Source organism: Larus michahellis, chromosome 1 (assembly GCF_964199755.1).
Source record: "Larus michahellis chromosome 1, bLarMic1.1, whole genome shotgun sequence".
Classification (NCBI taxonomy): Eukaryota; Metazoa; Chordata; class Aves; order Charadriiformes; family Laridae; genus Larus; species Larus michahellis.
In genome coordinates, this window is record NC_133896.1 from 32,253,279 (window position 1) to 32,266,186 (window position 12,908).

General features: G+C 44.5%; 1 protein-coding gene across 1 annotated transcript in view; it reads left to right on the forward strand.

Moving 5' to 3' along the window:
* Positions 1 to 430: 430 nt before the first annotated feature.
* The window catches only part of PDZRN4 (PDZ domain containing ring finger 4), a 248,818-nt gene continuing 236,340 nt past the window's right edge, over positions 431 to 12,908 (forward strand). Inside the window, exons 1-3 of the mRNA XM_074563864.1 lie at positions 431 to 1,093; positions 3,619 to 3,705; positions 7,536 to 7,640. Coding sequence (XP_074419965.1) covers positions 431 to 1,093; positions 3,619 to 3,705; positions 7,536 to 7,640 — 855 coding nt within the window. The remainder of the gene's footprint in view (positions 1,094 to 3,618; positions 3,706 to 7,535; positions 7,641 to 12,908) is intronic.

Sequence of the window (12,908 nt, forward strand, 5' to 3'; positions counted from 1 at the left end):
CACTTATGCACAGCAGTAAAAGAGCCCAAACAACTCGCTGCTTTGCAGCCTGTCAACCTCCCACCCCCAGGACCACAGCCCGGCCTCGACTGACCCGCCGGGGTCACGGCCGGGACGGTGCCCGCTCGGGGGAGGGCGGTGGGCGCAAGCTTCGGGGGGGTGGCGGCGGCGGCGGACCCCCGCCGGGGAGCGAGGATGCCCGGGGAGGGCGGAGGCGGTAGCGGGGCCGGGCGTGGGGCGGTAGCGCCGGGGAGAGGGAGTTAATGCGGCGGGAGAGGGGGGTGGGAGCCGCCGGGAGCTCCATCTGGGCGCTGCCGCCCGCCTCCCCCGGCGCGGCCCCGCTCCTCCGCCCGCCCCTCGCCGCCGCCCGCCCGCCGGGAGCGGCTCCAGCGCCGCCGGGGCCGAAAGTTTGGCGGTGGCCGGCCGCGCCATGGGCTTCGACCCGTCGCGCTTCGCGGCGCCGGTGGCGGCGGAGCTGCAGTGCCAGCTGTGCCGGCGGGTGCTGGAGGAGCCGCTGTCCACCCCGTGCGGACACGTCTTCTGCGCCGGCTGCCTGCTGCCCTGGGCGGCGCGGCGGCGGCGCTGCCCGCTGAGCTGCCGGCCGCTGGCGGCCGCCGAGCTGCGGCCCGTCCTGCCCCTCCGCAGCCTGGTGCAGAAGCTGGAGGTCAAGTGCGACTACAGCCCGCGGGGCTGCGGACGCACCGTGCGGCTGCGGGAGCTGCCCGCACACCTCGCGGCGTGCCGCTACGGGCCGGCGGCCACCGGCACCGCCGAGCCGGAGCCGCGGGGCGGGCGGACCCCCGGGCGCTCGGGGGGCGGCTCCGCCGGGCAGCCGCGGCCGCGGGCGGAGTGGGGTCAGCGCTGCCTGCGGGCGCTGCGGGGCGGCAGCGGCGGCGGCGGCGCGGGGGCCGGTGCGGAGCTGAAGAGGGAGGCCCTGCGCTGGAGCAGGAGGGAGAAGTCGCTGCTGGCGCAGCTCTCGGCGCTGCAGAGCGAGGTGCAGCTGACGGCGCGGCGGTACCAGGCGAAGTTCGGGCAGTACATGAGCCACATCAGCAGCATCACCCGGGACCTGGCGGGCAGCCAGCCCGGCAAGGTGAGACCAGCGGGGCGGCGCGTCCTCGTCCGCCGGACCTGCTGTCGCTTTGCCCGACTCGTGAGGGACCGGCCGAGGTGACGGTGCGAGCGGTGTCCACCCCCGGGGGGACCGGGCAGGCACCCCCAAGTCCGCGCCGGGACCCATCCCGGGCGGTGCCAGCCGCTTCTTCCCGTCCCTGGCCGCCCCCGGGGAGATGGAGCCACCAGCCCCGACCGGGGACACTCTTCTTCTTGTGTGCCGAAACACCCCCGTTTCGGCTCCCTTCGGTGGCCGAAAGCCGCGGGCGGTGGTGACACCAGTGGTGGCCGGTAGCGGCGGTGACCGAGCGCGTCTTTCTCGGCCGGAGGGGATGGGAGGCGGGCGGGAGGGGAGAGGGTTTCGCTCCTCGGCCGGCAGCCGGCAAACGGGTCCCGGTTCCTCCGGGCAGGGTGTCGGCATCAGCCCCCCACCGCCTGGCAGGGACCCGGCTGCTGTGGCTACTCGGTTTGCCCCAGCTGGGGCTGGCAGAAGCTCAGGGGCAGGGAGCTCGCTTTTGACTTTTATTTGAGCAGCGGAGAAGTTGTCTTAAAAAAACCCAACCCTGGAGCATAAAATTATTGTAAACTTTGGAAACGATGGTGAAAGGACCGCAAAGTCTCTCTTGTTTGGTAGGATGGAGTAACAGTGGACGCTGTTGATAGCAGAGAGCGGTGCAGTGCTTCGCTCTCATCTCGGGGCTGATGACATTGCTGGGATAGTGACTCGCTTCCTTTAGGCTAAATAAACCATCCGAGGGTACTGGTGACCTGGCTTAACTCGCTGTAAGGGAGTTGATTTTTATTATTTTTTTGAGTGTTACCTCCTGCCTGGAAGATCGCTGTGCAGGCTCTGGCACTGCTGGTTGCAGCCGTGAGGAGTCTTAATGCAGAGACTTTTTCTTTTTACCCAAATCTTCACAAACTCTTGGGAGGCAGAATCGCAGATGGAAAAGGTCTGAGCAACGAAACTCACTCCTGAAGCAATGTGGTGTGCTGGGTGTCTGGCTGCTGCATGGGAAACGGGACACGGGATGTCGTTTTCAGGATACCTGCGTGCCTAGAAACATAGGTCTTTGTGGCATTGACAAACGTTGTGTTTGGAGACTTGGATAGTTAATCTTTTTCTCTCTCTTTTTTTTTTTTTTTTTTTTTGAATTTCCTTTGGTTAGCTAATGCATGAGGTTTAGGTTACTGGTGCTGGGAGGTGGGCTCATACGTCTGCTTCATCTCTTGGCAGATGGGATACGGTCACATGAAGGGGGGGCAGCAGCGACTGTTGAGGAGTGAGGGGTGTGCGAGAAAAGCAGTGTCTGTGGAAGGGAGGAGAGAGATTTGGATTTTCAGTGAGGAGCTGGCAGGAGGTGTGGGGACAGGCATCGCTGTCCCTGGGCAGCAGCGGAGCATCTGCCGTTTCTGAGCAGTGCCAGTAGGTGTTGCTGTATGTACTGCCGCTCAGAAATCTCTTTTACAGATGAGACCAGGGTAATGCAGAAAACAGGCATGTGGAGGAAAAACTATCAATAAAGTAAAAATGTACTTCATTAAATTCAAATGTATCGTGCGGCAATAAAACATTTCACTGTCACAGTTGTTAAAATACGGGTTTCAGCATTAAGTGTTGTATTTTAAATGCTTAGAAAGGTATACCTCATTTAGGTGTCAAATGTACATTAATCAACTCATTTACAGAGACTGGTGAACACAAACGGCTAGCAGTGGTGGATGAATACATTTATTTTTTTTTGTGGGGAATATGGCTCCTGAAATGTAACTATTATCTTACGTGAACAAGGTAAAATAAGCTACCTTGCTGTGCTAAAGCTTCCAAATCTTTTTTTACTTGTTTTTTTTTTTTTTCCCCAAAAAAATATTTACTTGTTCCACTGAAGGAAAAGATTTCTTTCTCTTTTTAATTTTTAACTTTGACGCCATCACTGTTTTTGAACATTTGCTTTGTATTTTAAACCTTGTTTAGAAAAAACTGCTTTTTTACAGACATGGTTTTGGATTCTTTTCGGGAGAGAAGTGAAAAGTTGGGAGGAAGACTTGGGTTTCATTTTCTGTGTGTATCTTCCCTGAAAGTTGCTATGAAACATGTAATGATATGGCTTTGGTGTCTGAAAATTATAATGTGTCTTTTAACCTATATGTTCAATGTCTTGAAATGTTGACACATGAAGGGATTTTATTTTTTTAGAGACTTCTGGACATTTGGAGCTCTGACTTTTTTCAGTGATGCTGAGCATTCCTCCCACCAAAAGCCTGCACTTTTTTCTGTTCAGTACTGAAGACAATCAGGTGTTACCTGTTACTTTTCAGTGGCACATGACTTTTCCTTTTTTTTTTCCCAGTGCAAAGTCTTTTGTTATCTTTTCAGCGTAATTTTCCTTTAAGCCTTATCTTACATATTTTCCAGCCAAGAACCTTTTGTACATTAGCGTTTTCACTTAAGATCATCTTTTTGAGGCTGTATTCTTTAACAATATTTCACTTCTTGTTTCTTAGGGAGGAGAACCCAAACCATTAACGATCATGCTGCACCGAGAAAATGATACTTTGGGATTCAATATTATAGGAGGACGACCCAATCAGGTAATGAGGAAAGTTACTGTAGGTTATTTTGACCGTACTTTCTGTTAATATATACACTGTTAGTAATAAAAGAGTTACCTTTGAGGACAGTAGGTAGGGAATCAGCTCCATAGATAGAAGAACTGTATATTATCAGTTTGAGTCACTGTTTTGAAGACATAATCTTGTGAGAATTGGATTATTCTCATTTTCAGGAAAGATTTTCCCTTTGTTTTTGCTTTAAAACCATATGCTGATCTGCACTCAGGTCCCATGTGAGTAGTACGTATTCATGCAAACTGTTCAATGGAAATCTCTGGGACTACTTATAAGAGTCATTGTTGCAGGATTAAGCCATTGGAATTTTTGGAAACAACTTGCTTTTTTTTTCTTTTTTTTTTTTTTTTTCATTTAAAGGAGAGATGAAAACGTGCTTCTGTAGCTCATATAGTTTAAGCACATGTCCTGCTCTCACGTGCCTGCTTTCAATTTTTCTTTCTTTGTGAACTGAAACAGAGTTTTCATCGATCTCATATCTTAAATCAATCTAGTTTTAGAAAGTTCATTGCAAACCCTAGAATATGCATAAGGATCACTAACCCCCCCTAGAATATGCATAATAATATGCTTTTTTTTTTTTTTTTACTTCATCCTTCCGAAAGCATTAATCAGGACTATCATTACATATGAAGGGTAAAGAAACCTGTTAAACTGGAAAATTAATAGTTGATTAAAAAGACTTGGAAATAATTATGCACTGATCAGGTTCTTGTTAAATGGGAGAATTGTAACCTCCTGCTATTATTGAGGAGGGGAATGGGACCCTGTATATTAGTTTGGCAATCTTCTGCTCTAAAGCTATATTTAGCGGTGCCAAAAAGTCTGTTCCCATTAGCCTAAGAAGTTCACTGTCTGTACTGCAGAATTACTGTTCCCTGTGGGTAATTATGAAGACCAGCAGTTATCAAATGTTGGTGCTGTAAATCCAAAGCAAGAATTCCTTAGATTTTCTAGTGGAAGGATGAGACAACAGGTGGCTATAAGATAAAATACACGCATTTTGATTATATCCATATTTTGAGTATACCAGTAACAAAGTCCAGACAATCTTGAGTTTGGATTGCAGTGTGACTTCTGTTATTTACAGCTGTAGGAAAACTGCAGGGAAAAGGGAGCATGGTGTTCAGCTTTCTTGGGATGGCAGCTGAGCTCCTCTGAAGTACTTACATGCTGACAGCGCGTACTGGAGCCATTTTTTATATTACAAACTGTTAGGCGTTTTCGAATGAATATTCTGGAAGTTTAAGGAGTAAATGATAAATATATGAAGGTTCATAGCACTGTTCGTGGAGAGAACTGTTGGCTGGAGAGAAGGAAATGGTCATGGTCTTCCATTAACACTGATCATTGGAGATGGAGGAGTTGGAGGAGCTGTGAGGCAGAGCTGGGTCTCAGGGGATTTTGTGTCTTTGAAGTTTAATTTGGAAATTCTGTTTTGTTTTGTTCTCATTATGATAAATGTGAATACCACAGATGTTTGATTGGCAGTTCACAGATATCAGTGTAAAGTCTCGCTCAACATATCTGGAGCCAAAGGATATAACAGGAAAAAAATGATGGAGTTGACTCAAATAATGAAAATAAAAAACTCTGCTCAAAAATTTAAATACTGGAACCAGAGTTGTTTGGTAACAAGACAAAAAGAGTTCATGAAGGTGATCTGTACATTCAGGTTGTTCAGGTAAAAAGTGCCCTTGGGTGAAGCCTTGGCTCTTGCAGCGGAAGAGCAGGAGAGTGCTGTCATTATATTAGTCACCGACGTGGGAATGTGTTCCTTCACCATGCGTTACTGGTGTTTTTCTAAGTACAATGCAGGTTTTTCCCATTGGAAAGCAGTTGACTCTTGGTGACTTGGGGAATGTACATACATACTTTCCGTTGACCGTGTTTCATTTCAGCCCATAATAGGCTTCCCCACTGTCCACCTTCTACCTGAAGGGAGGAGGAGAGGAAAGGAACGACTCACCACAAGCTTGTCTTTTATTTTGTCAGGAAAGGACTCATTTCACATAAGTGTGTGTTTCTGGGAGGTGATTCATTATTTCAATGGAGCAAGGCTGCTTTGATCCCCACTTTTGTGCTGGGCCCCAGCTCTGGCTGGCTGGGAGGACTGTCCCACAGAGCAGGCTGTGGAGGTTGTCCCTCCCCAAGGACACCACAGCAAAGCCAGGCTGGAGGGAGGTGCGGGCTCGGGGCTCCTGCAGTCACCCACTTTCTGGTGTCAGGATGGTGGATATCAGCACGTGCCACCAATGGGGACCACAAGGATGAAATATCCTTTTTCTTACCAGCTCATACATTACTCTTGAAAAAGCCAGTAAAATTTCCAGTGGAAAAAAAATATCATTATATGTGGGTGAAGGTAGTGTAATCTAGCTTTTCATTTTCTTAAGGAAAAAACCAAACTGTTCCTCCTGCATTTTCATTAATGGCTATTATGCTGCTTTTATCAGAGTTTTATTTCTCACTGCTTAGATGGGAACTCAGCAGAGGTCTGTTTGATCATCGTTTCAAAATATTGCTGGAACTGCTAATAAGTTTGCCCTTTGCTTCTTACCTGACACCTTTGAATCTCTGTGACAAGGGGGGAAAAAAAAAAAGAGTTGATGAAATCATACTCTGATGAACACTGTGTTGAACAAATATTTGTTAACCTGAAATCTACCTGGGTTGAGTCTCCACAGGACAGTTGCCACATACTGTAAAGCATGTTTTATAGTGGCTCCATTTTTCGTTATGCTCTTATCATTTTTTTAATAGAAAAATTATAAAACATTTTCCCCATGAGTGTATAGGATCTAAACAGAGAAACTTATACAGATATGAATCATGCTGTTGGTTAGGGATTAACCAGTAACAGAAGGAAAATAAGCATCATAAAAACGACCCAAAGCATAAATCATCTGGAAAAAGATTCCTTCATTTATTGCTATGTAGATTATTATTTGTAGGAATACTTAAAAACACTTTAAGTAGGCAGTGTCTTCTTGGCATCATTTCTTTATTAATAATGATTTAAAACTATTTTAAACTATCATGTGATGAAATGAAGTAATTTCAGCACGTGCAATAACATCAGGTATGTCGTTCCAGCTGTGGCAGATAACTTATCTGCTTTAAATTTGACCTTCATGCGTGCTGTACTTAGCAATGTGTAGAGATCAACTGGAAGTGGGTTTTCTTTTTGTCCACAGCGGATCTGGATGGATTTCACAGTTGAGCAAGTTCTCAATCTCCCATGTGAATAGGATTTATGAGGTTAACCAGTTCCAACCAAATCCTATCCCTGTTACATGCCAGCTAACTAATGTCACTTTGTTCCTTGGAGCTTTATTTTCAAATGCAGAAATAAAAGTTTACAAGCAGCAGTACTGCAGGAGCCCTTTCCCTCTTTGAGAGAGAGAGTTGTGCATCCATTTTTATGAGTGTTTTCCTCTGAGCATTTAGGTACTAGCCACTGTCTGCTGTGAAGTTTGAGGTCTGCTTTAAATATTTTAGCTGGGATCCGATTACCATTGCACCCCGTCTCTCATTTAGACTAAAATAACCAGAAGTAAATGGTTAGTCTTATAAAAAATGCTGGAATAGTTCATTAATTCTGCCCTTTTGATTAATGACTAGTTTGCGTTAAGCAAGCTTTAATAAAAATCCCAAGAAGCTTACTTCTTAGCTAGAAAAGCGAGCTGCATATTTCAGGTGGATTTGCATTTTTCATTGCTGCTGATTTTAGGACCATCTCATTTCTTGTACTAATGAGGCCCTTTTTGCAACTTCCCTATTGCCTGGTACAGAACAATCAGGAGGAATCTGCTGAGGGAATTTATGTGTCAAAGATTTTGGAAAATGGACCTGCAGACAAAGCAGAAGGCCTGCAAATTCATGACAAGATTATTGAGGTAAGAAAAAAAAAACAAACAACAAACCACCACCAAAACCCACCAGTGGATTAGTCTGTTATATTATCAGATTAATCGAGGATTTGATGGGTTTTACACAAAGTACATATTGTAATTTTCCTCTTTTTTGCTGTGCCTAAACATGATTCTTGTACACTGAACTGCTCGAACATTTCTGAGATGTGAAGACGCATGATGGATTTTTCCAACAACTAATAAACGTATTGGTCTCGGGATTAAGCTGATGTAAGCAAGGCAAAGGTGTAGACACTCAAATAACAAGAAGAGGGGCATTTTGTGTTTCTTTTCGTTAGCTTGAGGAAGGCGGCAAGTGACTCTACGGAAATTCACAGGTTTAGTGAGAGTGGTTTTGTCTTGTGAAGGAGGTATTACTGTTGCGACTCTGGGACACTGCAGAGAAGCTGTGCTGGTAAGCAGTACTGTGAAACTTCTTAAGCAATTAGAGAAGGTACTTTCTGCTACATGATCAGAAGTAAATAACCTGTTCTCACCAGGACCAATATATCACTGTCCCAGTCGTGTAATTTGCTAGAATGGAAATTTTGAAGTTTATTCCTGCGTTTTATGCAGGTTTTTTCCTATAAAGTAACTGTAGTTTAAAAAAAATAATCAATAATTCAATCTGAAGAATAGGGTGCTGCCTAGCCTACATGCGTAACTGTAATTAGTCCTCTAAGAGGCCTCAAAGGAACAGTTTCAAACAGTCACCGGGACAGAGTCCTTAGGGCGCTGTCAAAACAGCATTTCACATCACAGCTCTGAGACAACTCTCTGAACGACGGCACGTACCAGTAGCTGCTGGGTTTGTTTAGGATGCATCACTCCAGCCCTGGGTTTAGGGGAGGCTTAGAAGCATTGTGTGAACTTGCCAGTTGGACGGGGCTTCGAACAAAGACGCGTGAAACAAGTGGATTGGGAGACAAATGCGGAGTGCTGCTGCTGGCTTCTTGCGTTATTTTGCTGTTAAGGGCTAGAAACGTAAGCCAAGAGTGTTTGAATGCTGGCGTTGCTCTTAACGTTGGGAGCCTAGAGCAATGCACAGAACCAAATTATTGTATTTTCTTGGAAAAAGAAAACTCCTGCTCTTAGCTGGCGGATACCTGCATCTCTAGTAGAAACCAAGTTGGCTGAGCAGAACTGAACTTGCAATGTAAGTCTCCCTGAGATATACAGAAAGCTTTTTTTTTTTTTAACAGAAGCCCTATGCTAAAAACATCTATTTTCTTCTGACGTTACCATTTCACTTACCACATTTTATTTTCTGCAGACTGACCAGCTATATAGTTTTATGCTTTTACTCAACACTTCCTGCTTTGCTTTGCTGTTCTTTTATAGCGCCTTGATTTTTAGGACAAAATGGAGGGATTTGGGAGGAAGGAAGAATAAAGTCACAAACGAGGATTTATTAAAAGCGAGGTCATTTCTCAAAATTACACCGTAATTGATGCTTGATTTTTATTTGTTGAAGGATTCTGGCTGCATAAAATCATACGGATACTTAAATTGCTGCTGAGAACATACAGATTTCAGTTCTGTGTGAAACTATAGATCCAGTCTGTCATAAGTATTCATACAGCTCTGAATGGAGCATCATTTTCACCATATTAATATACAACAGCTTTGTATATATATTTTTTTGTATTCAGGCAAGCGTTTAAAAATATTCAGGGCTAGGCCAAATATTCTACTAAATGTTTCCATATTTCAAAATTTGTTAGAATAAAATGAAGAGGAGAAATGGTAACATTAACATTTTCTAAATGAAATGCAAATAAGTAATTATTCCTCCCTGCTACATCTAGGAAGCGTCTGGAGTCAAAAAGTTGAATTTTTCCTTGCCCATACATCGCTATCGATGTCTTCTTGCACGAGGACACCCTGCCAGCACTGCTGTGGCTTGTTGTGAAGGATCAATGTGAAAGCTTTTGCTGTGAGGAAATAAGTCGGATGGTGTAGCTGTTTCAAAAATGTTGGCAGATACACAGAATACGAGCTTTGGTGAAAAGCTGATAGGAAGTGGGACTTCTTAGTATTGCTTGCTTTTCACTCATTTGGTGATCTGATCTAACGGGTGATATTTTATGAGACCATTTTTCAATAATCAAGAGCAGAAGGAACTGATGTTGTTTGAAGAGCCTTTAATGGCTTCAGTCAGTTGTTTGGCAATGTGATGCCCAGGGTGTTTCTAGCAATGCGTAGCTAATGGGATAATGGACAGAACTATCCCATTAAATCAGGAGAAAATCTGTTCTCAAGGCATGTTGCTAAATAAAGAAGGTAATTTGTTTCAGTGCTTTATCAGATGTTTAACAAATGTTAGTTGCACGTGGTTGACGACAGTGAGTTGTGCACATTTCAGATGACCATCTCGTGGGTAACCTCGTGTAGCAAATGGATTTCACAGTCCTGTGGCATTGGCAGCTGGAACTGTGAGCCAAGGCTGGCAGACATAAGTACTGCTGCCTTTTACTTTATATACGTCATTATCTATGGCAGCAACTTTGCCAAATAATTGTTATGGTATTTGAAAGGGTGCCAAGGGGAGAAATCAGATTTCTGTATTAAGGTATTTATGTAAAATGCCACACAAATGACTTGAGTTCTTGGAGGTTTTTGAGATCATTGTGCCCAGAATATGGGGAGTAGAGCCTCTTTCATCCGAAAAATGTTGGTGTTTATGTGGGCTTTACTCTCAGGTGAGCATATTCTGTGCTTGAGGCCCTGAAAACTGGAACAGAAGCTGTGGGCTGGCAGGGTGGTGGTGGGTGAGGGTTACAGGGAGAGGTGAAGGGCGACAGTCCCAGGCACCCTGTGTCAGGGGGCTGCAGCTCTTCACAGGGTACGGCCACGGGACCCTCACCGATCCTTTTCACTGTTCTGATTTCAGGCACAGCTTTACCCTCTTTATTCAAGGTTCACTCCTCTGTGAGAGAAGACTTGTTTATGCAGTGTAAAGCTGGCCTGGGACGGTGATGTGCACAAGCATCACTTTGGTGATGTGTACTTTGAGGAATCTGACTACAAGCCAAAAATGATAATTATTTCTTCATCAAGGAGAAACTCTTCCTCATTAATTACATCTATGTAGCAGGTTCCTCCAGATGTCACGGTCTTCTGCTGCTTTCAAAAGTTTTTATCCAAAAATCTAGCTCCCTAAATTAACACAGTGCAGTATGTGTTCCAGGATGAAACATTGATCGCATGCTATAAAAAGTATCTCATAAAACTGGATGCAGCATTGATATCTGCGGCTCCCAACATGAAAGCCTTGGATATGAGCAGTGATCTAAAGCCACCAGACCTCTAACTTTTGGATCTCTTGTCTTCTTCCTTTCCACCCTGCCTGTGAATCCCGAGAGGAGGAGAGAAACAGCAAGCCATGCAAAGGACTATTAGTCTGTGCTTGTTCAAAGAATTCTGGTTGCTGCTGGGAGAAAATACAAAGTATGTTTAGAATGGATCACGGTTACACAGCTACGCATCATTTCATCTCCCCCTCACTTCATGCAAATCATTCCTACCGAGTAAGTTCACTGCTCGTCTTTGCTAATGCTACTATCCTCCTCAAGGCAGCATAAAACAGCTATCAACCTTGGCAATGTTGCTGATACACGGAGGTGTTTTACCTACTGCTTCTTTTTGTACATATTTATAGTACTGAGCAGTAACACTAGAATTAGCTCTTTCCGTATGGAGGAAAATTTTACTCTCTCGGTTTGCAGCCAGTTCGACTTCACATAAGAATGGTACCACGTTGGCCAGTGCCCCAAGTGCACTAGTTAATGCCTTGTTAACAAGCCATTCAAAACTAGTTCTTTATACTCGTTTTCTGTTGTTTTTTTTTCTTTGTATAATATTAAATTTTACAGAAATTGGCATGTCATCCCCTCTGGGTTTGAGCCCAACTTTGGAAAAAAACAGTGACTGATTTTCCTGAGCCCCCTTTCATTCTGTAAGTCACAGTGTCTTGCAAAATACCATTGTATTACTCAAGTGGGATATGCTGATTTTATCTTTTCACTTCAGTGCTGTACATAAAATACATGACCGGGACAAAATGTGCAATCCAGATGGAATTCGTTATTTTTATTTTTTTTTTATTTAAAAGAGTGGTATTTCATCAATTTGAGGAAAAAGAGCTACTGTGAATTCACATTGCCCAGGCGACAAAGCCCTATAGTCACGGCTGAACCTTCTGTAGTAGGTTTGGCAAAGAACAAAACAGCAGTGAAAAACCTTGTGTGCAAGTAAAAGGGGCTTAGGCTGAAGACCAAAATATTCATACGAGGAACTGTAATCACATCATCGTCTGGAAGGCTCAAGTGTTTTTCTGTTCCTCCCACTGCAAGGCAAAGGCTTCTGTTCTTTGCCTCTCAAGTGAAATGCGAATATCGGCCCTTTTGCATTTTAGTCAGTTGACTCTCATCAGTTTGATGGCTGAGAAGCAGGCATGATGGAGAAGAGGGGAAAGAAAAACATTTTTCGTCTCGTATTTTTAAGTCTCTTTGAAAAATGAGATGGATGCATACGTACCATGACTGTATTTTGTTTATGCAGCCTGAGCTCCCTAAGTATGTAATAAATAAGGCTTCATCCCTTATTCCATGTTTCTCTTTGTTCATTTCACTTTTTTGGAGAGTGCACACACAATGGCTTTCAAGCGCATGTCAGCAAAGCCAGTTTCAATAAAGATGAAGTCTTGAGGCTTATCCTGGCAGAAGTAACTTACATCTGCAAAGCGCCTACACAGAAACTTTTTTAACTCTTGCCAGACTGCTGACTGTGCTATGTGTCAGCCTTGTGATGTTTTATCTTCTGCGTGTTTCTGTCATTACGCTCACTATGTTGCTCAAGCAAAATCTTTGATACTAGTTATGTTTATTTGGCTAAGAATCTCCACTGTCAGATTATGTCTGTAGAAGTAGCGAGCTTAAAAACTGTCTTGCTGGGATCAGAGCTAGTGGATTTGGTATGGCTTTGAACCAAAGCTGCACATGATGTGGCCAGTAAGATCTGGGTGGTAGATGAGGAAACTTTTATACAGCTAATTTGAGTGGTGTGGATTTCAGTGTACCTGAAGTAGCCGCAGGTACGTTAAGTTCTCTTAAATCCTCAACAAATTCATAATGTTATGTTGCAGGTAACCATGTCTGGCACCTGCGTTCATTAGATAACTCGTAATTAACCTGAGAGATCCCTGGCATAGTAAATTAGTTATACCATAAGCTTAGAAATGCCTGTGGCCTC